The 27978-nt window shown below is 57.5% G+C and overlaps 1 protein-coding gene across 2 annotated transcripts in view; it reads right to left on the reverse strand.

The window, feature by feature from the left end:
* Positions 1-27978, reverse strand: part of ACOT7 (acyl-CoA thioesterase 7) — a 100733-nt gene that overhangs the window by 37304 nt on the left and 35451 nt on the right. For both annotated transcript variants that reach the window (XM_030326732.1, XM_030326726.1), the window contains exons 3-6: positions 24944-25100; positions 20200-20291; positions 14773-14887; positions 7109-7195 (exon numbers count right to left, since the gene is read on the reverse strand). In XM_030326732.1, the coding sequence (XP_030182592.1) occupies positions 7109-7195; positions 14773-14887; positions 20200-20291; positions 24944-25100 (451 nt within the window). The remainder of the gene's footprint in view (positions 1-7108; positions 7196-14772; positions 14888-20199; positions 20292-24943; positions 25101-27978) is intronic.

Below are 27978 nucleotides of genomic sequence, written 5' to 3' on the forward strand. Positions count from 1 at the left end.
TACTCTGCTCCAGGCCCTGCACTCAGTGCTGGGGATGCAGCCGTGAGCACGTCACGCCAAGTCCCCACCCTGTGAGCCTGCGCTCCGGGAGGGGTGGGTGGTGAGCGCCTGTGAACACAGACAGCAGGTGGGGGTGGGGTCTACCTAACACAGGGTGCGGTGGGGGGGTTGGGGGGGTGGGCGGTGTGGGCAGGGTCCACAGCTGGAAGTGCCCCAGGTGTCCTGGGACTGTGAAGGGGGAGAGCAAGGCAAGAGGGGGGACAAGATAAGGGGGGTCGGAGAGGCACAGGGGAGGGCCCTCCTGGAAGGCCTCATAAGGACAGAAGCGGCACAAAAAAAAAGATCTGGCGTCTCCTGGGAGTGAGACAGGAGCCACCACAGGGTCTGGAACAGGCTCGGCGAGGCTGCAGCATTGGGAAAAGAAGTGGTTCAGGGAAGTCGGGAGACCAGGCAAGAGGCCATTTCCCTGGTAATGGGGACTTGGCAGGGGAGGGCGGTGGAGGAGGTGAGAGCTCACATTCTGGTATGTTCTGAAGGTGGAGCCCAAAGGACGGGTTGATAGGTGAGGTGGGGAGTCCGCGAGAGAGCCAGCCAGGCCACAGGAGATCACGGGGATTCTGGCCAGATCACCTAGGGGATGGCCTGGCTGCCACTACAGGGGGACGCCTGGGAACAGGGTCTGGGGGACCCAGGGACCCCGGCAGCCATCCCAGGGTGGGGGGTCCTGAGGACTCAGCTGGAGTCCAGGTGAGTCCCAGAGGGATTCCCAGAGAGAGACAGAGAGAGAGAGAGAGAGCTCAGGGTGCAGGGAGGGGAGGAAGGGGTCTGGGGAGGGAGCTTGAGAGGGGCCGGATGAACTGTGAGTGCCGAGAAGGGCTCTCTGGCCTTGGCTCTGGCAGGTCAGAGGGCTCCTCAACAGGAGGGAGGTGCTGGGAGCAGGTTCGAGAGAGGACGATGAGAGAGACAGGAGGGACGGAGCGCAGGCGGCTTGCCGAGAAACCAAGCTGAAAGGGGCAGTGGAGGCATGGGGCACAGGTGGGCTGGGGACACCACTCTGCCAGGAAAGAGATGACCGGCCTCCAGCTGGCCTGAGGACACCAAGGCCACTGTGACAATGGAACATCAGCGACTCTGAAGACAAAGGTTTTATGGCAGTCATGACTCCATCATTCACTCTTCTTCCAGCTGCAGAGCTGGGAGCCTTGTCAGGTCAGTGAGGCCACTCTAGAAATCAGGGGCCCCAGCCCAGCCAGTGCGCACCCGCCTCCCCCAGACCGCCAGAGTGCATCGGAGCTAGGGGTAGGGGCCCCAGCGGTACACTCATTGCAGACTCACGACAGCACGGGACAGAAAGCCCCTCGCTCTGGCCCCTTCTTCTCTGAAACAGCAGCATTGGCTCCCGGAGCCCGTCAGTGCTCACCCTTACCATGCGGGGCGTCCATTCCCTGCTCTGATGACACCCGGGGCCGGGGTGCAGGCATGGCTGAAGCTGAAGAGGCAGAGTCATTCCAGCCAGTGACCACCCCACCCTCAAAACCAGGCGCCAGGCGGGGTGAGGCAGAAGGTGTGGCTCCCCCACTGGACGTGGCCTGCACACAGGCCTGTCCTACGAGTGGGAAAGACGCCAGCCTGCCAAGTGCGACCCAACCCGGCAGCTTGGTCTAGGGACACTGGAGCTCCATCCGCAGTTTGACTTACTGCCTGCGATTCTAACAGAGAAAAGCTGCCGATAGCTTAGGACCCCCCTCCTGGACTGAGAGCCTGTAAGCTCCCTTCCTCTCCTAGCTTTGGGGTCTTTCACAGGGTAAATAAAGAGGACAAAAACAGGGGCGCCCGGGGGGCTCCGTCAGTTAGGTGTCCGACTCGATCTGGTCTCAGGTCACGATCTCATGGTTCATGAGTTCGAGCCCCATGTCTGGGTCTACATTGGCAGTGAGGAGCCTGCCTGGGATTTTCTCTCTCCCTCTCAAAATAAATAAATAAACTCAAAAACAGAGGACAACGATAATTGGCTGCAGGAACAATGTTCTCCCTCTTCCAGCTTTTAAGTAGTTAGCATGAAGCAGGGCGCTGGGCGGCTTTCGTAGGGACACCTGGGCAGACAAAAGAAGGTTTCAGAGCTGGGAATGGTTTTCTTTTTTTTTTTTTTTTTTAATTTTTTTTTTTCAACGTTTATTTATTTTTGGGACAGAGAGAGACAGAGCATGAACGGGGGAGGGGCAGAGAGAGAGGGAGACACAGAATCGGAAACAGGCTCCAGGCTCTGAGCCATCAGCCCAGAGCCTGACGCGGGGCTCGAACTCACGGACCGTGAGATCGTGACCTGGCTGAAGTCGGACGCTTAACCGACTGCGCCACCCAGGCGCCCCGGGAATGGTTTTCAAAGGCAGGAAACACACTCTGGGCGCTGGGTCCAAGCAAGGTTCACCCTTCCCGGCTGTGTCCTCTCCCCCAGGCCGTCCCGACCAACGGAATCACCGGGCAGCTCCAGCAACTGGAACACCTGGGCCTCCCCATGGCCTCCGGTCCTACTGGTGGGGCCCGGGCACCTGCATTTTTGAGTGCCCTGGTGATCCCCGCGGGCAGCAAGAATGAGACCACAATCCACAACCTCTCAGGATAGTGGACAGATCAACACTGTGGGAAGGATGAGCCGGCCAATGGGGCAAAACCCCTGAAGGGGGCAGGAAGAGGGTCCAAAGCCCAAACGGAGGGACGACCCCACAAAAGCTGGCGAGACTGACGAATAAGACCAGCTGCAAAGGCTGTGCTGGCAGGGGCGGGGCCTGGCGGGGGCGGGGCCTGGCAGGGGCAGGGCCAGAGCTGCAGGCATCTGATTCCATCTCAGGAGCAGCGGCTCCCCAGTGAGGTCCCCAGACCTATGGGTGCTTGGGGTGTTCAGGACCCGGTGCGGGGTGGGGGGAGGGCACAGCCATCCAGAGCAGTGGCTGCAGAGGGAGGGTTTGTTAAGCACAGCATGGGGAGGGGGGACCGGAAACTGCAGACCACACAATTTGTTATTCAGGAAAGCAGACAGCAGGAAGATGGTGGAAGGGCCCTGGGCAGAGGCTAGAATGAGCAGTGAGGATCGGGGAAGGGGGACAGGCAGAGGTGTGGCCAGACTCCCTGGATTTCTGAACGGGAACCTCAGAAGCCGTAAGGTGACGCACCAATGGCTCCAAGTCCCTGGGAAAGCATGCCAGACACAAACTGCAGATAAACCACTGAGCCCCCGAGAGAGTGCCCCCCATCAGTTCTCCCTTTCTTCTATGGCAACTCCAGTGTTCGACAGACGCATCTGGCCAGCTAGACCCACCAGCGGACGTGAGCGTTGGGTGCAGTTTCCCGGGAGCCCCACTGCCTCTGGGTGGAACACTGGTGCCACATTGTGCTGCCGCCCGGCAGAAACAGGGCCACCGCAGGGACAGCAGACCGAGGCAGAGGGAGCCTCCACGCGAGCCCCTGACCTCTCACAACTGCATCATTACACAGGACACAATAGTCCTCTGTCTCGTGGAAGCCACCATTTGGGGCCTTCAGCCCAGCAGCTGAATCTTTAAAAATTTTTTTTAATGTTTTATTCATTTTGAGACGGGGAGAGAGAGAGAGAGAGAGAGAGACAGAGTGTGAGCAGGGGAGGGGCGTGGGGGGGCGGGGAGACACAGAATCCGAAGCAGGCTCCTAGCTCCGAGCCGTCAGCACAGAGCCCGACGCGGGGCTGGAACTCACAAACCGTGAGATCACGAGCCGAGCCGAAGTCGGACGCTTAACCGACTGAGCCGCCCAGGCGCCCCTGAACCTTTAATCTGGCTAATACATACCTTTCACGGGAAGCCACTGGAGGACGTGTTCCACCTAAACCAGCAAAGAGGAAACGGGAAGCTCTAGGAGCCTGAGCGCCCGGCCCCGGGGAGCCGTGCAGCAGGTGCAGGGAACGGGCGGGCCGGCTTGGGTGGGGGGAGGGCGCTCTCTCCAGGGAAACGCATACCGAACGACTGCCTGGCAGGCAAAACTGTACCGAGAAGCATTTTACAGAGGCACGGAGGCTTAGCTGGGTGTTCAAAGTCGGTGGAAGATGAGGTGACGAGGAGGGACCGCGGTGACAAAGCCACACGGCGACGCAGTGGTGGCGCTCTGCCTGGCGTGGCGCGGGCGGTACTCACGCCGGCGGAGTCTGAGGATGATGCGCCGAGAGGCGCCGGGGAGATGGAGCCACAGACATCCGAGCAGCACAGCCAGAGCAGCTGCTCACGTGAAGCGAGGGCAGGGGCAGCTGGGTTTGGTTAAAGGCCGTCTTGGACCCCCTTCCACAGAATACCTCGGTTTCAAATAATTAATTAAAAGTTTTTTTAAAGTGCCAAAGGAAAAAAATCCAAGGCCGCCAGAAGTTCAGAAGTGCAGAATTCGTGTGGAGGACACCTCCAGTCCGCCCTGAGCGGGACGCTGGGCCACCCCCCAGGGAGCCCCCACTATGGTCGTGGTCGGGCTGGTGGCGAGCAGAGACACCCCCTCCCGGGGAGCGGCCCACAGAGGGCCAGGCAGGGAGCAGCCCAGAGGAAGAAAGAGGCATAGGGGGCGCCTGGGGGGCTCGCTTGTTAAACGTCTGACTTCAGCTCAGGTCACGACCTCACAGCTCATGGGATCGAGCCCATGACTCCGCCTCAGAGTAAGATGCTTACTTTCGGGCTCAGATACCTGTGTTTTATCCTGTCACGAAGTAACGTCAATTCCCATTCTTACCGAGCGTTTTCAGCAAGGATGGGTGTCGGGCGAGTCTATGAAAAGGTCCTCGCTGTGGCATGACCCTAAACCCCCCACAGATATCTGCCAAGTCGCCCCCTCAGGGGCCACAACCGACAGTGGGCGAGGGGAGGCCTCACCCAGGACCCAGGGAAGGCAGAGGCCAAACCCCAGGCTGACGCTTGTGCGGAGGCCCTGACGTCAGAAGCACGGGGCTACAGACGGCCGTCCTTCCCGGCACACTGGGCCAAGTTCCTCTGCACAGCCTCCTGCCAGCTCCCTGCTGCTTCTGCCTCCCTCAGTGAGTCACCGGAGGTCCCGTCCACGCACCCAGGACGGGACGCAAGACTGGGCATCTGACTGGCGTCCCGTATTCCATCTGGGACCTCCTCCCACACCCGCTACGCCCCCCACCGGTTTTAGCACAGCCAGCGGCCAGCGTCTGTGCTGTGTGTTTCTAAGTGGCGGGACAGGAGCGGGTTCACAAGATTAAGACTATCTCGGGTGTGAAAATCACAGAAAATGGCACGGGGGAATGGTTTCTCAAAGACACATGCGGTACAGGATGACTGAATAAAAGCCAAATTGGCCTCTATTTCCACGCAAGAGCTTCCCCTGCGATTGGCACCTACTGAATTACAGGTTAGAGGCAACTTTGATTCAAATGAGTTTAGACACCATCTATCGACAGCCTTCTCTCTGTAGGAAAACACCATAAAATCCCAGGTCTCTCGCGGGTGTTTCCAGCACAGTGTTAATTTTGTTCATTCGCTCCCGGTGAGTTACCCGGACGCCGTTCAGAGATCGCATTTGATAAAAATATTAGGTGTGTTTTTTTTTAACTTGTGGGCACAAAACCCCTACCAAAATAGGCATTAAAAACTGTAAAGCCATCGCAAACATGCCTTCGATGCGCTTCTTAAAAAACCGTGCCGGTATCGAACGGACGCAGCAGCCCAGGCCCCGTGGGTGAACACGATAACCCGTGGGATTCCAGATTTCCAACAACTCCCTCACACCCTCCTGCCCGCAAAGACAGAGCCCAGGCTTTTCAACAAGGAGACAGCGGATGGAGGAAACACCACCTTTCCCGAACTTCCAACACGTGGACGAGACAAGCAAAAGTTCTAGCACAGAGTTTCACAAATTCCCGGCGGGATGGAGCTCAGGCAGGCTGAAAGGCCGTTCTCAGCAGTTACAGGAGCCTGGGCTCGGAAGAGGGGCCGGCCCCCACTTCCAGGAGGCAGGCGAGGGCTGGTGGAGAAGAGGAGATGAGACGGCTTATGAGACCGCCCTGTCCTCAGAGTACGGAGATGCCCTGCCTGCCACCACACGCACGCGCCTGGAAAGTACTGTTGGTTGCAAAGCACGACTTCCGTTGGGTAGGATCTAAGTGAATCACATCTAAGGGCACCGCCGCCAGCATTTAGTTGAGAGAGGAAGACAATCATGAAATTAAAAATATACATGTATAGATCCACAAAAAGAGGACCAGCTAAAAAAAAAAAAAAAAAGAAAAGAAACCAACTTAAAAAATATATCTCAAATCCCACAGCCCGTTATCCTACGCTTCTCATCCTGAAAGTAATCTGTGCCTCCTGTTCACGGAACAGGTCCCTGGAAAGCGGCTCTTTGACTCTGTGAGGCCCCGGAGGCCACACAAACAGTAAGATCAAGCCTCGCTCCTGAGGCCTCCCCTGGTGGAAGTATCAGTGTAACCCTGCACAGAGTGGCACCGCGTGAGGTGGGCTTTGAAGGATGAATAGGAGTTTTCTGAGGAGAAAACGGAAGAGCTGGGTACTCCGGGCAATTGGAAATGAGAACATAAAGGAAGGGCATTGTGTCAGTGCCTGTATATCTACTGTTTTCTGTAAATCACAAAAAGCAATTACACTTCACTAAGGTAAAAAGTGCCCCCTGTGAACCTGGAGCTAAGTCCTCCCTACGTCCCGCCATACTTCCCGAGCCTTGTTTAAGGTGGAGTCTGACCAAAGGAAGAAAGAAAGAACAACTCAGTGGCAAAACCATGTTCAAGTAGCCACTCTTTGTTGGCGGGTCACACTGTTACTCCCTGGTGACATCACTGTCCCCGGGAAGGCCCTGGCCCGACCCACAGGCGTCCACCAAACACCTCACGGTTACATGGTCCTGGGGTGGCGAGTGACCCTCCATCAGGACAGTCATCCATCTGACTCTCGTTTCCAATTTTAAAAACAGGCGCCGACTGTATTTCGGTGATTTATTATGCAGCCTCTTAAAAGTTTAAACTTCTCCTTCATTAAACACAAGAGCCTAAACTGGGTCAGACGGCAGCCTGGCTCCCGGGGGATTAACGGGGACGTGCAAACGGGAGCCGCTGTCTTCTTACCTCCGTGCACGAAGCCGTGCAGGGTGCAGTCAGAAGGCCCCACCAGGTGGATCAAGCTGGACTGGCTATAGCTGACCGTGTTCGGCTCTGGAATCGCAAAGGAGAGAGATTAGGCCTGGGGACAGATCACCGCCCGCGACGGAGCGCTACGCTGAGCGGACGGCTCGGGGGGTGATTTCTCAACATGCTCCGGCCGGGGAAGGGGAAGGCTTTCTCGGAGGCTGATCAGCCGCTCTGTCGGTGGGTCCTGAGGTCATTCCCCGTGTCCCCAACAAGGCCCTGTCCTGAGCCACAGGCAGTGAGCAGACACCTCGCGGCTACATGCTCCCAGGGCTGTGGGCACCCTCCATCGGGACGGTGTTCGGTCTGGCTCTGACTCCCATTTTGTAAACAATCGTGGACAATGTCGCAGAAACTTACCATGCAACCTCGCAAGCGTGTACATTTATAGCTCACCGAACGCAACGGCGAGGTGGAAACCAGGAACCTGAGGGAGACGCCACAGACTCGGCCTCCCTGGGAGCACCCTGGGACTCCCGCCAGCCCCCAGTCTGCCCAGGAAGACTCGGCACCCAGAGGCATGCCAGCCTCTCCCTCCCAGTCACCGCCCCAGCTCACCAAATCCCTGGGGGGCATCCCTCCCTCCCTTGATGATGCTGCCGAAATAGCTGTAAGAGGCTACGCTTAAAAACAGACGTGATAGGGGCGCCTGGGTGGCGCAGTCGGTTAAGCGTCCGACTTCAGCCAGGTCACGATCTCGCGATCCGTGAGTTCGAGCCCCGCGTCAGGCTCTGGGCTGATGGCTCAGAGCCTGGAGCCTGTTTCCGATTCTGTGTCTCCCTCTCTCTCTGCCCCTCCCCCGTTCATGCTCTGTCTCTCTCTGTCCCAAAAATAAATAAACGTTGAAAAAAAAAATTAAAAAAAAAAAAAAAAAAAAACAGACGTGATAAAACCCTGTCCCCAGAAGGCGGTTGTCATACCGCGGCACTGCCTCCTCTAACACGTGCAGGTAACACGGGTATAAGGTCTTCTGAGCAGACCCAGCCGCCGCTCCCACCTTCCGGAGCCTTCTGGGCAAGGATGACCCTCATCTGTCTCTTGCCCGGATGGCTGGTGTTCAGGAGGGGCGCCCCTTCCCGCCCCAGCAAGGCCGAGCTGTCGAGGAAGCCGGCCCACAGGGCCACTGAGTGACGGGGACGCAGTGCAGATGAGCAGGGGTCCTCTCTACGTGGGGCTGTGCACGGAACAGCCTGCACAAACGCTATGTCGCCCTGCAGGCAAGAGCTGGTGGCACGCCCGCCCGTGTCTCCCCAGCACCACCTGTCCTCCCGAGACTGTCTGACGCTCCTCCCTACGGAATTCAAACCACCTGCTGGCCTGAAGGGGTCACAAGGCAGGGAAACTGGAGCCCGTGGAAACTGAGACCGTTAAGTATTTAACTCCAAACTCAAGACATTTTGTACTGGTCCTCGAGCCTCACAGCTTAGAGTGATTCAGACTCAAGTTCCGAGCACTTGTGTCACGTGCCGTCCACTGAGAGGCCCCCGTGGAAGGCGGAAGAGGCCCTCGGCTGCGTGGGAAGCCATGAAGTGGCTCCAACTCTGGAAGAGGGGGGGTGTTTGGTTCTCAGGGGCAGTCGGTTCTCACCTCTAGGGGGTCCCGCGACTGGCCCTGCTCCCCCCACCTTCCTTCCTGGCTCACCGTGTGCGGTCAGAGGCAGGGGCCGGCTCCCGCGTGAGGTCCCAGCTCCTGCCTCGGGCTCTGCTGGGGGGTAGGAAGCAGCATCCCGTCCCGGGGTCAGGAGCTAGTGGAGGGTTCCCACGTGAGAGGCCACATTCTGGGGACTTGGCCATCCAGCCCACCCGTCTGGATGTGGGTCAGACTGTCGTCACAAGGGGCCCCTCCACGAGCTGGTGGGCAAGGACACTACCCAAAACCAACCGACAGACGACAGGGACAACTCCAAGAGAGGGGGGATGGGGTAACATCAAAAGCAGCGGGAAAGGCGCTCCAGGTGTCCCCTGGTGCCACAGGGACTGCACGTAGTGCAGACGGCCCGTGGCTTTGACTCCAGGGAGGAGACGCTCCTCCCAGCTGCCACTTGAGTGCAGGCCTCCCAGGCCCTAGGGGTGTCCAGGATTCTGCCCTCCCCGGTTTCTAATTTTACTGGGAAATGGCAAAGACACACCCCCAAATCCCTGTTGTGCTATGGGAGGTGCAGGTAACGGTCCCTGCTGGTGAGGGTGCACCCAGCCAGGGCCACACCTACAGCCGGCCTTGGGGGCTCAGACACCTGGAGCGTTGCTGCCTGGGGACAGCCGGAGAAACCACAAAGCACACTGATGACGACCCTCTCCTCGCCTGTCAGAGAAACACCCCCAGTCAGCGCTGTCCGGTCCACAACACACTGATCTCAAACGCCGACTCCCTTGAGCCCTGTCTCTGCAAAGCACGCGAGCGGACGGCAGAAAGGCCCCGAGAGCCAAGGGGGCCTGCTCTGCTGCCCGCGTTCGTGTCCTACTCATAAAAGACACGAAAGCCACTCTTGCAGCACAAATGAAAATTCAGTCTCAAATCTGGCCCGATCTCAGGAACTGCTTTGACCAGCAAAGAGGTCTGCCGGTGAAGGTTTTAAAACATCAAACCATGGAGAACTGCACAGAAAAGCTCTGTTGTGTCAGATGTCTATTTACTCAAATGACAAGCCATTTGAATAACGACCACGATCTAGTCAAAGAGATGCCCTCACTGTTCTCGAATGGCATTCAAAAGTTATCAGTTAGGCCATGTCTAATAATTTAATGTTCTCAGAACTTGAACCGATAAGCTTTTAATAAGCGAAAGCACCAAAATTCTGATGGGGAAAAACAACACCCCCCTCCCCGGCCACACTCCAGTCCTGCTTCCCTCGGCCGTGAACTTGGCACCCACGGGGCTCTTCGCAGGTGGGCCTGTGTTTATTTTTTTGTGTGTTTGGTTCCCGGTCCCTGGTCGTCCTCAGTGGCCTCTCCTCTGTTCATTTCTGCGCCTCAGGTGAACCACAGTGATACCTACGGGAAAAGACTCTGCCAAGTGCAAGGTGGAGCCACAGAGACTCGGGGGCTATTACTGCTGCCCATGCTGCCTTAATGAATACATAAGTGGGCATCAGAATTGGGGCCCCACCCAAAGGAAACCCTTGAAACAGCCAGTTTGGAAGCAGAAATGAGAGTGAATGGAGCCCAGAGACCTGGGGCATCAAGGTGGGAAAAGCCTATTGCTTCTGGGGACCGAGGGGCACAGAGATCAAAGCCCATCACCACTCAGCCCACGAATGTATCCATGCGAGAGAGTGTCAAGGAAGCCACCGTCCAGCTGAGAGAGCTTGAGAAGTGTGCCTGGAAAGGACTCTCAGCGTGACTGTCACAAGCAGCCAACAGGAAGTCAACAGATCCAATGCCCACTAAGCTCAGGAGGGGAAAACCTCTGACGTCCCCCATCACAGATGAGCAGGTGCCCACTCCAGTGAGGCCGAGGAGGACAGTGGACACGAAGACCCTTCCGGACAGCTGAAAGGGACTGAGAGGACCCACCCTCACCCCGAGGGCAGCACCAGGGTCTCCTGCAGGCCCTCCCCTGGCCAGGAGGCTCAGCCCTGGGAACAGGTGAGCGTGTCCGCCCCTCACCTGCTGTCCCGCCTCTGTGTAGACAGTGCCAGTGCAGGGGGCCCATTGTTAGTTCACTGGCTCCCGGCCCCTGTCCCCAAAGTACTGCATCTAAATGCAACAGGAGACCACACACAACCCGAGACACTGCTCTCTGACGCAAGCTGGACAGGATTTCCGGGTGAGGTGACCCACACGTGCGAAGGAATGAACAGGTGGACAGCAGGCAGGACGGGGCAGTCCCTTCTCCTCACCTTCTCCACGCATGGCCCCTCGCAGGCTGCCCAGGGACGTTGCTGCTTCCGGGCCCGACCATCAAAATCCCAGATGTGTGAGCCTGCCTGCTCTTTCCCCTTCCAAGAGAACCCTGGAAGCTACCTGTTAAAGAGGCAGAGCCCCAAGACAGAGTCCACACCATCTGCAGGACACCCCCTGATTAGGAACACCCGGTTTGGACTTTATAGGAAATGAACCTCTAGTAAGTTAGGCACTAGGATTTTAGGGTTCAGAAGCTACAGCAGCTACCATGACTTTGGCTAATACAGAGCCAATTCTTTGAACCTCAACTATACGATGACATCCGGAACCTGAGTGAGGTCCCCAGGGCAGTGACAGGAGAGGATCAACACGGCCATAAACAAACAAAATTCCCCTTTACTGTGTTTGCAGCCAAGGAAACAGAGGCGCAGGGAGACTAAGCCCCCGTGGAGGCAAAAGTGGGATTCAGACCAGGGCAGTCTGACTCTACACAATCTTTCCCTCGCTGCCCGGCCCCTGCCTCCCCACACCTCACTCCCTCCCCAGAGCAAGTGCTCACGGGCACAGGATGGTGGGACCTGGTCAGATCCCGGTCAGATCCGAGACGGGCACCAAGCACTCTCACGGACGGCTTGGAGAGGACGTGCCTGTAGGGGTGGCCGGTCACAGGCCGGCCACAGGGAGGCAGAGCCCGGGCCCAGGCCAACAACCAGAGCCAGGCTGACTTTGTCCTAAACCTCACAGCTCCCCCAAAAGGCTCCAGATGGCCAAACAGTCCCTACATCGTCAAAGCTGGACATCTGATGGCCGTGGATCAAAGAGTTCAAGGTAATTCTATTTTCTCTCGTCAGATGGAGAAAACAATAAGAAAAGCTGGGTTTTAAAGAGCTCCCAGACTCTCTGAAAAGGCATCTCAAGGATGAGGTCAGCCCTGGAAGGGGGTTGCTAGGCAAGAGCTGGCTGAAATCTGGTTCTGGTCTCAACAGTGACAGAGAGCCGCAGATACGTGGGGTGGCGGGGGTCCTCCCACAGGAAGGGGCTCGAGTGTTGGAAAGACCCCCAGTGCTGAGCACACGCTAGGCCCTTCCTGCTGAGCTCCCGTCCTGCTGGCTCAAGCACAGCCGCCAGACGCAGCCCGGGGCCGAGCCACGCAGGAAGTGGTGGCCGGTCCTGGGGAGCCCGTCCTGCTCCAGGCACTGGGAGCCCTGCCAGGCCGAGGGCAGCTCTACCGGGAAACTGAGGTCAGAAGTACAGATGACATTCAAAAACACAAGCAACGGACATATGACTTCCTGAAGAAGCATTTAAAAGCCAGTCCCCCTAATCCAATCTTCTGAGAAAGATGCATTTTTATTGGAACACAGAAAAGTAAAAAATAAAAGCTTGTAAAAGTCTGTCAAGAAAGCTCGAGCTTCAGAAGGCCACCTTTGGTTAATATCTTTGGAGAGTAACAGATTCCGAGAAACATTATGTACCAGATTTACAGTCAAACACTATAGCAAACAGAAAATAACCCATGCGCAAAGGGACTTTAACCTGGAAACCGTGAGCTTTATATTCAGTTTCCCAGACAGTCAAAGGAGGAAACCAGGACCGACCTCAGGTTCTCAAAGCCCCGGACTCGGCCCTCAGCCCAGCTTCCAGCCCAAGCACTTGCCAGAAACCACCCACGGAGGGGAGCGCCCGAGCAGACCCCACGTGCCTCCCCGACTTCTCCCCAGCCCTGCCCTTGCTGCTGGCCTGACACTGTCTCCCCCTCCTGTCTAATGAGAACACTGGTCACGGGGCACCTGGGTGGCTCAGTCAGTTGAGCGTCCAACTCTTGACTTTGACGCAGGTCATGATCTTAGTTTGGGAGATCGAGCCCCAGGTCGGGCTCTGTATTGAGCATGGAGCCTGCTTAAGATTCTCTCTCTTCCTCCCTCTGCCCCTCCTTCATACACGTTCTCTCTCTCTCTAAAAAAAACAAAACCAAAAAAGAACACTGATGATGACTGGATTTGGGGCCCACCTGGGTAAAGCAGAACGACCTCATCTCGAGATCCTTCACTTGACTACACTTGCAAACACCCTTTCTGCAACTAAGGGTCCAGACATAGACGTGTCTTCTGGGGAGGGCTGCCGCTCAGCCCCCTCCAGTTTCTCTGTCCCCGAATTCCCTCAGCGCCGAGTGTGTACCTCTCCTAAGAACCCCCACCTCGCCTCCCTCACATCATTTGTCGCCCTCCGTATCTGTGCCTGACCAGCCTGTGCGCTCGCCCTCCCAAAAGCAGAGCCCGGGTCTGACGCCCTCAGCAGAGGTCTTAGGGCCTGGGGCAGACCTTCGTCATCAGGAGGGACCCCAGGCCTATCTTGTGGGTTACTGTGTTATCAACAGACTGTCTCTTTACTTTTTATCTTTAGAGGTACTGCTTCATAGAATTTCATCAGAGCAGCAACATTTCAGACGAGGAATTTGTCATTTTGGCGTTTGCTGGAAAGCAGAGGTGAAAAGAACAGTAAAGACACCAACCCACGCACAGTCCACCAGCCTTCCCTGTGGGCGGGTTTGAGGCTGGAACATGAGAAGGATAAGGGGGAGACGCACAGGAAGGGACCAAAAGGTTTGCAGACTCTTGTGCAAATAGACCCCACCTGGGGAAGCCAGGACATGCCGGCTGGACGGCCCAACTCGAAGCCCAGAAGGTCCCGTCCTCATGTGTACCCTGCTGCGCCGTCACCAGCGCCCCTACCCCGATGCTGGACGTGGCCTGCAGCCAGGGCAAGTGGGTGGGTGGCCGGAAACTTTGTCTGGCCCGGGGCCCTGGAGCTCGCCGTGGTCCTGGTTAGTGGAAGTCGGGGCACAGCTCAGAGTGAGGAGAGGGATTCCTCGGGACAGGTCCTCAGCTGTCAAGGACCAAACCAGGAACTCAGACACTACCTGTGTCTGGGGTGCCCTGAGGTGTCACCTACAGAACCCGGCAACAACACACAGCATGTTCTGGAGAGCGCTCTCCACGCAGATAAAACGTGGTCACTGCGTGTGCAGGGGAGACACAGGTTACCAGGAAGACCCACGTCCCAAGCACTCACCGTGTCCCGATGGGAACAGACAGCCCCAGAGACCCTGCCCTGAACTGTCTGGGCACCGGGGAAGCCGTCTGCTCAGGACGCGGTGGGGGAAGTCCCATCTGCAGGGGACCATCCCTGGACCCATGTGTTCGGATTCTGGATGGACACGCTGTTAAAGCCGGCCACCTGGACGTGCGGGCAAGGGGGCAAAAGACCAGGCGGACGCGGCCCGAGAAGGCACCGGTGCACCCACAGAGCGTTCTCGCCCGCACAGCCAGGGGGGCCATTTGCCACGGCGACACATGAGTGGCGGGCTGGCGAGGAACGACGTAGGAAAAGCTGTTGCCATTTGTGTTTTCTATGAACTGGAAATCCCGTAAGAAATGTGCTCCTGAGCACATGGGGGGCGCGGGGGAGGACACAAGAGCAACTCCACGCCCAGGCACCTCCACTCTGCCCAGGTAGCAGGGCCTCCGCCCCAACACTCCGCGGGCTGCGGGGCCTCGCTGAGCCATCCTGTCCCCTCGTTGCTGACTGTGCTGCTGGGGAGGGGTCTGTATGGTGCGCGGACAGGGGACAGGGCCCCGGGGAGCCCAGAGGGCCTGGTCGCAGGCGACAGCACCAGGTGTGGGGGCTGCACTGCCCCTGAGAGGAGAACGTTCCACACGGGCTGGCGGAGGTTCGTCCCCCATCCCGCACCCCAGCCTTTACCTGGGTTCGGGACGGGCTGCACGATGTCTCCGTTTCTCCACTTGGTCTCCATGCGCTCCAGCTTCTGGGCCTCGTACCGCTTCCGGCCCTCCTCCTCCTGCTCCTGTCGGGAATACTGCGGAGAAGCGCGGACAGACGGTCAGGCTGGCAGCAGTGAGCCTGGCCTGCCTCCCCTCGGCCTCCCCAGCCAGGCCTGGCTCGGCCTCCTGGGCTCAAGGCTTCCTTGTGTGGTGGCCTACATTTACGTAACTGGAGCCATCTATTGTTTTCCCGATACTACACGTCTAATATAAACAACAAAATACACAGAAGGTGGAAATCTCAGTCAAATGTTTGCTTCATGTGCTTTCTAGAATTGTTGTTATGCCCACGTCTATATAGATAGTTCTACCATGCTATGTGAGAAGTTTCTTTTTTTTTTTTTTAACTGTATACTTTAAAAAAATGTTTCTTTTGAGAAAGAGAGAGCAAGCCGGGGAGGGGCAGAGAGCGAGGGAGACAGAGAATCCCAAGCAGGCCCCACACTGTCAGCAGGGAGACCAATGCGGGGCTCAGACTCCCGAGCCCTGAGATCGTGACCTGAGCCAAAACCAAGAGTCCAAGATTCGGACACTCAACCGACTGAGCCCCCCACATGCCCCTGTGGGAAGTGTCAAAGTAGCAATATTTCCTCCTTTCACTGCATTAGCAGAACTTACTAACCTAACATGACTTAGGGGAGAGGCCCGGTTCATATGCGTGAGCGTTTAGCCTGCTCCCAATGTCCCACTGCTAAAACAACATCACGTCAGCAATCAGTTACTTATTTTGTTTTACACTTGCCCTTCCCTTCCTGGGATTCATTCCTGGACCCTGAACTACAGAATCCAGGGAGCCCCAACAGGGTGAGGAGAGGGCAGGTTTTCTGCGTGCCCTCGACATCCTCACTCTGCTGACCCCCAGCCTGTCCAAGAGGCTGCAGGTTTGCAAGGAATGCTCCCCAGAGCAGAGACAGCCCCACTGGAGCTTTCTTGATGAATCACAGGGGTTTGGACCCAGGAAGTTAAGAAATAAACATGAATATACAAAAACTGGGGTTCCTTGGGCACAGAGAGAGATGCTGGGTTTCCCTGACGTGACAGCAAGGGCCCCGTCCTCCGGCCCACTGTAGGGTACACACGCCCTTCCTGTGGGACATGAGAAGACCAGACCAGGTCCACGGGCCCTCTGACAGCTGCTTCCCCCAGGGGCCCGGCCCTCTCCCTTCCCGCCGCCATGGCCCAGGCCCCCTGTGCTGATTGTGGCCCAGCCATCCTCCTTAGGTTGGTTCCAACATCTGCCCCTTCATTCCCTCAGCCAGCATTCCTGGCTGAGCCCACGGAGTGGCTACTAAGCTCAGGGCCCCTTGTTCCCTTCTCCGTCCCCCCATGAAGGCTCTCTGACTTAGGCAAATTCATTTCAGGTGGCAATTTTAGAGCTTCTTTCAAAAGCTACTTTTAAACTTCTTGATCTTCCTGCTCGTGGCTCTGCCCCAAATCACACAGGGTCTGAACACCATTCTGCGGCTTAATTACCATTATCTGAGGCTCAGAGAGCCTGTCTCCAAAGGAGGCTGAGAAAGGAGCTGAGTGGTTTGTTCAAAAGAAACAGACCATGAGTGTTTAAGTCGCAGTGGGTAATTTACCCTTTTCCTCCATAAGTAAATTGTTGCTTCCCGTCCCACTGTCCAGAGTAAAGGCCCTAAGAGCAGAGTCTGTGCTGTGCCTATCTGGAAAAATCCATGGTTGAACTCAACTGTCCTCAAGAAATGCCTTTTAAAGAGATTTAAAAAACAAAATTTTGTTTAATGTTTATTTATTTTTAAGACAGAGAGAGACAGAGCATGAACAGGGGAGGGTCAGAGAGAGAGAGGGAGACACAGAATCCCGAGCGGCTCCAGGCTCCGAGCTGTCAGCACAGAGCCCGACGCGGGGCTCAAACCCACAGACCGCGAGATCGTGACCTGAGCCGAAGTCGGACGCTCAACCGACAGAGCCACCCAGGCGCCCCTAAAGAGATTCTAAGAAAGAGCCAACCCCCGCCCCGCCCCCGCCCGGAGCCTAATAAATCCTGGCTGTGTGCAGCCACATGGGGCCTGGCGGGGCCCCATCCAGACTTGAGCCACGAAGGCAGAGGAAACGCAGCCTCCTCACAACCGTTGCCCTGCTGGCTTTAAATCTGGGGACAAAATCACTAGAGCATCCCAGTGACGGGCTGGTACCCCACTCCCATCCCCAAGGGCTCGTCAAGCCCAGCTGATGTGAATGAAGCAGAAGCCAGCTCAGCCCCAATGTCCCAACTGTCTGTGCAAGACTCTTAAGCGCACATTCGGACACTGGAAAAAGCCCCAAGCGTCCACTCTCCACCACCCGCCAGGTCTCTCCCGGGCCGTGCTGCCCCCCCGGCCACCGCAGGAATCTTTCTCCTGTCACAGGAATACTGGGGTCCCTGTTTCCTGGAGAAGAAGGTGGAGTTATTTAACACTGCACGCGGTTGACGGCTGGGCTTCTTCCAGGGAAATGTGCACATGCAGTAAATCCATGAGCACGTGAGCGTGTGTGTTCTAAGGTACGTGTGTGCCTGTGACATCTACATGTGTATCTGTGAGATATGTGTGATATACATGTAGGTAATACGTATATACACGCGAAAGAGACATGTAATACACACGCACCAAGACAGAGATGTGTGTTCTCGGATAAATGACAGCTGTCAAAGGTTGACAGGAAGATTCAGGGGGGATATTAGGAAGCCTTGTGGCTAAGCTACCAGCAGATAAGCATAAACGCCAGAGAGACACAGAGCTTTCCAGGATCAATCAGGACAATGAAAACAGCAGACCTATATTTCAAAGCAACTGAAGGCTTATATGTGGGCCTCACACGTGGGGGAAGAAAAGCTCCCATAAATATTAGCAGCGGCTGCAGCTGGGAGCTGGGTGGTTTCTCCCATCTGGAGAACTCGCCGCTTCCGCCTCTACAAGGGCAAAGTTGGTATTTATGTCTTATCAAAGCCGGCTGAACAAAGGGGTTGGGAAAGCTCTGGGCCCCTCCGGGATGTGGGGGTGAGTGCTCCCTGGGGAGGAGCTGCCCTGGCCCTCTGGGGGGACAGGAACCGGCACGCCACCCACCCCGTCCTGCTGGCTGAAGACCCAAAGCTCTCAGCCCCCGGGGCCCTGAGGAGCCAGAGGAAGCAAATGCTTATGTGCTCAGCCCCAGAATCTTCCCTCGGTATCGACCCCGTAACACATATCAGATGGCGCTGAAGCCACAGAAAAGGTCTGCCAGAGACTTCTAAATTCTGTGGCATCTGAAAACTAAATCAGTTTAGTAATTATGTTGTACTTACATGCGGATATGGCTAATTTAACGCCAAGTGCTTAGTGGGAAAGGTGAAGGCAGAGGCAGGTACGTCTGTTAATTTCTAGAGAGAAAAAGTCGCTGTGCCTCAGACTTGGGTCTTAAAGCCCCCCAGTCAGTGGTGCAGGGACGGGAGAGACGGAGGAGAAGGGAGAGAGGCGGCGGGGTGGGGCTGGACTGAAGGGCGGTGTTCTGGCTTGAACAGGGTCCTGTCAGAGCTCCTGCCTCCCCCGGGACCGGTACAAGTGGCCTCTCACAGCATCGGAGTCTGCGCGGGTGTAATCAGCGGGGATGAGGACATACTGCATGTGGACCCCGGTGCCACCGGCTGGGGCTCAGCTAGGCAGGGCACACACAGACACCCGAACGGGAAGTCTGAGGCAGAGGTCGGAGGGGTGCTCCCACCAGCCAAGGAGTGCCCGCAGCCGCCAGAAGCTGGAAGAGGCAGGAAGGGTCCTCCCTGGGGCCTCCATCCAGCAGCCCAAGGACACTCACACAGACATGACCAGCAGGAGCTGTTGGGCCCCACGCCCCGGCCCTGAGCATCCACACACTCTCCTCGCTTGTGCAGGGGTGGGTGACACCAGTGCTGTCGGGGGTGGGGGGAGCACTGCCTCCCTTCTTTCACAGTTCCAAAGGACTGGCCACCAACCTGACCCAGGCCAAGGTCTAAGCACCCTTCCTGTTCAATGCGGAGAGGGCTCCCCTGCCCCAAGGTGTCTTTATAAAAATCTAGACTACACGGCAGCCAGAGCCCCGCGGCCGGCCATCCCCACCAGGGCAAATGTGCCACCTGGGCCTGGACTGTCCCCGGGGGCCCAGACAGGGTGTATGGTTAGACACTGAGCTGGCGGGCAGAGGGTGGGAGGCCAGTCTTACCCTGCAGGGGCGCGGGGGAGTGAGAAAGCCTGTAGGGGAGACAGAGTGGGCCTCCCCTAAGCGGGAAGGGCCTGTGCCAGGGGGTCCCCAGGAGCAGGGCAGGGACAGCTGGAACCAGCCAGGATGGCCCAGCTTCTCTGTGAGCTATGTGAGCAGACACCGGTCCCCACCTATCTGGTTCTCGGTTCCATTACTTGAAAAAATGTTGTTCTCTGGGCACCAGGGAGAACAGGTGGCTAAGCATCAGACTTGATTTCAGCTCAGGTCACGATCTCACAGTTCGTGAGATAGAGCGACGAGTTGTGAGACTCAGCTCCACACTACCAGTGCAGAGCCCGCGTGGGATTCTCTCTCTCCCCCTCTCTCTGCCCCTTCCCTGCTCGTGTGCGCACGCCTTCTCTCTCTCTCTCTCTCTTTCAAAATAAATAAACTTAAAAAAATGTCGTTCTCTGTATGTCGTGACGGCAGGGCAATGCTAACTACAGCCACAGGACCTTTCCCTCTGAGAAGAGCTTAGGTGTGGGAACCGAGAGCTGCGGGTGTCCACGGAGGAGCTGTCATGTGTGGGACTGGGGTCACGGGAGGAGGCGAGGGGCAACCTCAGGGAAGGAACGACATCCTTCACTGGCACCACGTTCACCCTCCAAAGCCTGCCACCCCAGCGCGCCCACAGCGGGCCCAGAAACAACCAGAACACGATGGGCTCCCTCCATGCAAAGATGCCTCTGTCTGCAGCAAAGCCACAAGGACAGAAGCCAGGGTGGTGGCAGGCACCAGCAGGGGCAAGTGGAGGGAGAAGAGGCTGAAACAGAGATGTCTTAGGGTCTGTTTCCTCAGGGACCACGAAGGGGAGCAGCTGGCCTGGGCCAGGCAGCCTGGAGGTCCTGGCTCTCGGCAGAAGGACCCGTCACCCGACACCGTCCTGGCCCCCACCTCTCCTCTGGTCGGGGGCACGAGGAAGGGTCCTCCAGGAAGGGCATCTGGCTGCACGGGGCCAGCCTTCACTCACGTTCCCATCAGGGAAGATCCCAGGCAGGGACACCCCCTCCACTGGCATTTCTTGTTGGCGGGCCAGCGCCCAGCCCCTGCGGCTCTCCAGGGACGTCTGTGTGGCCGATGACCAGGCCTCTGCCATCTGTCCCCAGAGAGAAGTGGAAGGGGGTCTCCTTACCACGACTGGAGGCACCTCCAGGACCTTGTCCACGTTCTTCAGTGACAGGGGCACGTACCACAGGGTGGCCTTGTTGGTCAGCTTTTTAGTTCCTTCAGAGAAAAAAAAAACAACACATGAGTGGTGACACAGGGAGACCACAGGAAGTTCAGGGCACAGGGCCGGCGGGGCTGAAACACACCTCTCTCGGGCCCCTAATCCCCAAGGCCTTTTTGAAAAAAATTTTAACGTTTGTATTTATTTTTGAGAGAGAGACAGAATGTGAGCAGGGGAGGGGCTGAAAGAGAGGGAGACACAGAATCCGAAGCAGGTTCCAGGCTCTGAGCTGTCAGCACAGGGCCCGATGTGGGCCTCGAACCCACGAACCGTGAGATCATGACCTGAGCCCAAGTTTGATGCTCAACTGACCGAGCCACCCAGGCGCCCACCCAAAGCCTTTTTTAGCCACAAGGTGGGGTGGGGGGGGGGGGGCCGGAGCACCGGAAGCCAGCACCATCCCCACCACAATGCTGCCCTCTGGAGGGTGCTGGAGAGGCTTCAGTTCACACACCTTGAGCCTGGGGGTCCCGGCTTTCCAGCATTTGCTGACACAGAGGGCGCCACCTGCAGGCACTGCCTCCTTGCGGGTATTTGATGGAAGGGAAGTTTGGTCCCCAACACGCCCAGAAGCCTAAGCAGCCTCAGGTGGGGCCCTCACTCAGCACCTCCCGGAGAAGAGGGGACAAAGCCAGGGGACTCAGCCCAGGCCGAGCTCGGGTTCCCGCAAACAGGTCCGGCAGACCCTGAACTTCTGGTCAAGCATGCTCTGCTGAGAAGCTTCACGCCACAGCGCTCAGCAAGGGGACATCCACCTGCCTCAACACCACTGAGAAGAGCTCCCGCCACACAGGGGCCAGAAGGACAGCGGCACGTGGGCGGGAGGCTCGGGGAGTCACCGAGCCAGGGCACACGTGGGCGGCCAGGGGATGGGGGGTGCTGGCCAGGCCACAGACCCCGGCACAGGTGCATGGCCAGCCGGGTGAGGCCGGTCCTTCACACTGGACGCTTGGATTCACTGCTGACTCAGAGCTCTCATCCAGAAACTTCAGAGTGGAGTGCTGAGAGACAGTCAGTGGGCCGCTGACCCCACTCTGGGCGGAACGACAGGGAACAGAACCCTCGATGGGGCTACCACAGAGGCCTGTCTGGGCTGAGAACCCTGGACCAGAAAAGTCGAGAGTCACTTAGTCCACTCCCCCTCACCTGGTACTGGAGGACCCCGGAGCCCAGAGGGGCCAAGGGATTTACCGAGGGTCGCACAGCAACTCGGTGCCACTCAGACCCAGGCAGGCCTCCGGGATCCCAGTAATTTCAGGGAACTATTGGCAAGGATGCCTTCAAAGAGTAGCTTCTCAACACGGAAGATCCCCAACGTGGAGACCAGTACACCTGCAGGAAGCAAGCGTAGCAGACCGGGGGCAGTGAGGCCTGCTCTCTGAAGCCCCTCTTGGAGCTCCCTTCGCCTCAGTTCTTTCTGACCTGCCTTCCCAAAGGGGGCCGGGGGCTCTGGTCTCCTCCTCTACACACAGCCCTCAGGACCAAGCCGAGCCCCGCGGTCATGTGGGAGGAGGGTGAGCCCGAGGTGCCCGGGCCTGGTCCCGACGCCCGGCCCCGACACGACGGTACCATCAGCACGGCACGGGAACCACAGGCAAATCACATGGAAACTATTTTCACTGCGCTTTGACTGAGAGTAAATCTGACAACCTGCTTTGGGGAATAAAGATTTCCTGTCTGACTCTGCTGGAGCCGGCCTGACAAACTGGTTTCCATGGAAACCCGCAGTGGCCCGCCTCTGGACCTAAATGAACACTGCAGGGCAAATGAGGCAACACATGCTAATTGCACTTTCTCCATCATTTAATAAAACCATCAAAAGACAGTTGCAGGATTAAAAACACCTATTTGAAAATCTTAAGGGGGCTCCCAGCTATTTTCTGGAGCGTTTGCAACAATCACGCCCCAGTTAGCTTAATATTTTGACAGTTGCCGGAGACGAATGAGCCTTCTCGAAGGCGAAGGTTTGCTGGTTGTCTGCCTCGGTCAGTGCTCGCTCGGCTGCCTCCTGACAGGCTGCACAGCCCCCGAAGGAGGGGGACCCACAAGACAGGGGACCTCTGCCTGCTGGGGTCTCAGTTCCCTCCGCTGTCAGAATCCCCCTGGGTCTCCTGGGCCACACACTGCTGTAGGGGGGTGCCACAAGTGCACGGACAAGGCGGCTGAGCCCTGCCCTCCCCTCCTAGCCATGTGGACAGACAGACACACGTCAAGACAGAGCGGGAGGCCTCGGGGGACACAGGGATCCAAACACGGAAAGACAGAGAGAGGGATGCACAGACGTGGCAATTGGAGAAAGAGAGCCAGAAATGAGAGAGAGGGGCGGCTGGGTAGCTACGTCGTTGAGCATCTGACTTCGGCTCAGGTCATGATCTCACGGTTCATGGGTTCGAGCCCCACATTCAGCTCCGTGCTGACGGCTCAGAGCACGCAGCCTGCTTCGGATTCGGTGTCTCCCTCGCTCTCTGCCCCTCCCCCGCTCGTGTGTGCTCTCTCTCTCAAAATAAACATTCCAAAAAAAAAGAAAGCAAGAAAGAAAAGAAATGAGAGAGAGACCAGAAGTCACGGAACAAGAAAGGAGGCAGCAGGACGTTCTGGGGCAAGGTGACCAAGCCGTGTGGAGAAACCGTGGCCTCAGGGCTCCAGGCGTGACTGACCCCTTCCCATGTTACAGGGGAGGCCTGAGGTCAGGAGTGGGGACACCTGGGCCAGGGGCCCGTCCCTTGCTTCTCCCGAGCCTGTGTCTTCTCAGAACACAGTGGGATCACCAAGCCTGCCCCTCCGTCCTGCAAGCTGGACACCTGCAGCCCTCTCCTCACCGCCAGTGCCCTCCTGCACAGGGCAGATGAGGCCCCAAGTGCCCACCCTGCAGGGAAGGAGCAGAGACGAGGCCACGGGGGCCCAGGGTCCTGGGGAGGTGCATCCTCACTGGTGGGGGGGGGGGGGCTGCTATCCCGCCAACACGGCCCCAGGCGAGAGCCTCCAGCCCCCGCCGTGGGAGGGATCCCGCGGAAGTCAGGCAGAGCGTGTCGCTCTAGACAAAACCCTCCGTCAGCTTCCCATCTCTGCACAGACACAAATATCCCCGGCAGCCTCTGCGGGTTTGGTGGTTCGTTCGCTCCCTTGTTCTCTGCCCCCTGGTTGTCAGCTCCACATTTGCTTGGAGACAAGGAAAGTGCCCGGGAGAGGAAGTGCTCGGCGCAAGGACACTGCATCACCCTTCGTGGGGGAGACCATCCCGCGTGCCCCTAGCCTCCCCACACTGGATGCCAGTAGCTTTGCTCCAATTGTGACAACCAACGATGTCCCCTTGAGAGGCACCATGCCGGGGGTCCGATGCCAGGGAGGTGAGCTCCACTTTCAAAGTCAAGAGCGCCTCTGTCCCCTGGCCTCTTCCCCATTCGCCAACAGCGATTCTGTTCCCCAGGGCTTCCTCCTGGGCCACAGCTTGGGACATGCCAGAAAGGGGGCTTCGATGACAGAAATCCGGAAGGCATGCCCCTCCCCCACTTTTGGTCCCTGGCTCCGTGACACTGACCATCACGATGAACAGCAGCACTGCTGGGACTGACTGCCATCGACAAGGAAGCATGAGGACAGAGAGCAGCTGAGGCAGTGACGTCCCCCGACAATGCCCAGCACTGCCCAGGAGAGACGGCCTGGGCCACAGAGGGACAGGCCACAGGGAGTGATGACAGACACCCCAAGGCCCTACTGTGAGAAGACAGTACCTAGGTACCCCTTTCTGTGCCATCACCTGAGGCATCCAAGGTCCCTCTAATGCCAGAGTCGCAACAGGCCTTAGGCCACAAACATGGGGCACAGGGGTGCTGGCCACTCCCTGATCCCAGGCCTCGCGCTGCACCCTTCACTGGGCCGTGGCTGGGCCTGCCGGGGTCACCGCCAGGGAAGGGAGAAGCCTGAGCCCCTTAAAGCTCTCTGAGCACAGCACCCTGCAGGGATGGCCGAGGAAGGGGCAAGGGGGCATGGGGACCCAGGCAGCTCCTGCCTTCAGAACCAGCGTGGACTGTCCTCTGAGCGGGAGGACAGGGTGGTCTGGGACAGGGAAGGGGCAGCAAGGGGACAAAAGGCCCTGCCTTCGTCGTCAGCAGCCTGGTTATAAAAAGCAGCAGCGGGTGCAAACCAGAGCCACGCTCCCCTGCAGAGCCCAGTGGGAGGATGAAAAGGGGTTTCCATGGTTACCACCCTGAGAAAGAGAATATTCAGATCAAACCAGAGTCAAAGGTTGGCCCAGTGAGCTTTCAGCCTAAGCCTGGTATGCAGGGCCGGGGGTGGGCGCAGGGCACCACCTTCACTTAGGAAGGCTTAGGAAGGGAGGGGGAAGGGCCTGTGCCCTCCCAGCCCCCCCGCCCGAGGAGCAGTCACCAGGCCACCACCCCCGGAAGGCAGGATGGGCGGTGGCTGCACCCCTAGAGCCAGAGCTCGAATCCTGGTCCAGGCACGCGCTCCCGGGCTCGCTGCTTAACCCCTTCCTGTCTGCGAAACGAGGATGGCAGGGTGGGAATTAAGGGAGGTCATTCACGGACAGCGTCAGGACCGGACCCTGCTGCAGGGTCAGCCCTCCATGCACGTGAGCTGCGGCCGCCGCCGTGCTGTCACCGCTGGTGAGACGCGATGCGGAAGTTACCCGTGAGGATGTTTTCAGACATCACGTTGACCTGGACTTCCACGGAGTGCTTGGAGGTATAGGTGATCTCCGCGCTGACGTGCGCCACCTCCCCGATGCACATGGGCGACAGGAAGTCGGTGCGCTCGACCCGGGCCAGGGCGGCCACGCAGCGCTCCTGCAGAGGGACCAGAGACAGGTTACCTGCAGGGCAAGTCCCCACCCTGGAGACGCTCCTGAAAACGGCCTTCCTTTTTTCCCCCACTGGGAAAGCAGCGCCACATTCCGAACTGCAAAACCACAGGGGATGCGGGAATGCCCGAGGGGAACAAACACTCCAAAGCGATCGCTTAACGGGATTCTCTGAGTGGTGACGGTTACGAGTGGCTTGTTTCTTTTTTCTAATTTTTCTACAAAAGACGTGTATTACTTGCATAATGAAAGGTAAAAAAAGATATACTCCTTATGGAACATTTGGGAAATACAGCGAAGTAGACAGAAGAGGGAAGATCACTCCTCCCATCCATCCGAAGAGAAGCCAGGTTTCTATTTTGAGATCCTCCCTCCCAGGCTCTTCTCCTTAAGAATGGGATCTCACTGGTTCGTGTGCGGTTAGTCTTACACGGTCATGCGAAAACAAACATGCGTGTCCACAAACTGCCTTTTTTCACTCAACACAAGGGAAAAGAACCTGGCTGCGTTACAACCAGGGCCCTGCAATCACTCTTCTTTTATTTAAGTTTTATTTATCCTTCAGATAGGCACCCCCTTCGCAGAACTCAAAATTCAAAAGGGTATGCAGGGCACCAGGGCTGCCCAAGGTCACCTGTCCCTAGCCACCAGGACACCCCAGGGTAATGGATCATCACGGCCACAGAATACACCCACACCTGGAGTGCCATCCGGAGGGCACGCGACAGACTACTGTGGGGCTCGTTCTCTATCAAACGTGACAGACTTCCTCATTCGTGTGCACAGCACTGCCCGTGATTGATATTTCCCGCCATGTCACTGCAAAAGTATGTTTATGGCTGGATAGAATGGAATATTCTTTCCTCTGTTATCAGAGATTTGGGTCAACACCAATTGTTTGTTGGTTTGTTTGTTTAAATTCACTCTTCTCCAATGAAGTTTTAATTTTTTTTTTAAGTTTATTTATTTGAGAAGAGAGAGAGAGAGAGAACACAAGTTGGGGAGGGGCAGGAAGAAAGGGAAAGAGAAAGAACCCCAAACAGGCTCTGCGGGGCTCAAACTCACGAACCAAGAGATCATGACCTGAGCCAAAATCAAGAGACACTTAGCTTCACTGACTGGAGCCACCCAGGCACCGCCCTCCCCCCCACCCCCCCACCCCCCCCCCCCACTAAGTACTTCTTCTTATAAACAGTCCTGTGATGGATTCCCTTAGGTCATTTTCAGCACTGGGGACTGTTGCCCAGACCGAAGGGACAGACACCTTGGTGCCTGCTCCCAGAGTACTTCTCAAGAGGACAGCAGCGTGTGATGCGCGGCCTCAGCACCTCCCGGCGCTCGCACGGAGGACTGCTCACTTCTCGTCGGTGCTAACAGAACGACACGAAGGATGCAGGTGTTTGAAGAGTGGGACTTCAGACCCTCACTGCACCCTCTACCGCTTCCTGCCAGAAACCAGTCATCTCTTCTGGAACGCTGAGCACACGTCGGGCTGCCCCCAGGCCGGGCGGGGAGCAGGGAGTGTGAGATGGGGCTCACTCTGACAGCCTGGCCCTCAGGGCCTGCCCGCTCTGGGACTCGCTTTCCCGGTTGCTCCTCACAGCGCCCCCCGTCCCAGGGTGGGCCATACCACGCTTGTAGGTAACGGTCACTTTGAGCCCTGGCAACACCACCCACGGCGCCCGAGCCAGAACCCGCCTGCTGCCTCGCAAACGTGCAGACTCCCTGCCCCACCTCAACCCACAGGACCTGCCTCTTTTGGAGGGACGGTCAGGGAACCTCCACCTTCACCCCTCCCAGGTGAGTCTCAGGAACACGGGGGTCGGGGGTTCCTCCAGTGTCTGTTCCTGTAAACGTGCCAGAGGCAGGTGTCAGCAAGACAGGGGACCAGGGTGATGGGAAAGGTCCTGGGGCTAAGTTGGGGCTACTCTGATCTGCCCTCGCCCCCTAAGTCGCACGGACACCCGGAAGGAGACTTCTGTGGCTGCAGCACCACCCACTGGTAGAAAGCTGGAAAGACATGAGCTAAGCGGAGCAGGACAGAAACCAAGGCCCTGCCTCTGGGCCGCTTGTTGGGGTTATCCGAGCACTGTCTGCGAGACCCAGGTATCTTCACTGGAGAGTGGCTGAGCTTTAGCATGGCTACGCTCACACGTGGGTAATGTGCATGCATATGTATTAATAATTTCTAATGGAAATGCAGCTTACTCTCACATCTGTCCACGTCTAAGCCTCGGATGGACCTGAGCTTTCCCACGGCCACAAAAGCATTCCTTCATTCACAGTACAGCCCCCCCCCCGCCCCCGGTCCACGGGGGATTCCTTCCAAGACCCTCACTGGAAGCCTGACACCACGGGTAGTCCCGAACCCTATAGATACTGTTTCTCCCCTACATACACACCTACGACAAAGTTCTAAGTTAGGCACACTAACTAATAATACCAACTGTAACAACATGCTGTAATAGAAGCCATGTGAACATGGTCTCTCCCTCTCTCTCTCTCTCTCTCTCTCTTAGTGTACTTCTTCCTGGGACCATGTGAGATGAGAAAATGCCTATGTGACAGCTGCAGGAGGTGAGTGACGTGGGCAGGTGACACAGCGTTAGGCCGATATCTGACGGTGCATCAGAGGAAGGGTCATCTGCTTCTAGACCGCGGGTAAACCAGGGCAACTGAGACCGCAGACCGGGCGGGCTCTGACGCATGGGGCCAGGCTGCGCCTCGAGCGCCATTCGGGGGAGTAAGTCAGAGCACCTGCCCTCGGCCTGGGTTCGGATGACAAACAAGGCAATGCCTCACAGTGGCAGGTGCTCTGAAGAGGGCAGCATGGGATGGGGTGGGGGTGGAGACGGCCTCACTCT

This window comes from Lynx canadensis, chromosome C1 (genome assembly GCF_007474595.2).
Source record: "Lynx canadensis isolate LIC74 chromosome C1, mLynCan4.pri.v2, whole genome shotgun sequence".
In the NCBI taxonomy this organism is placed as follows: Eukaryota; Metazoa; Chordata; class Mammalia; order Carnivora; family Felidae; genus Lynx; species Lynx canadensis.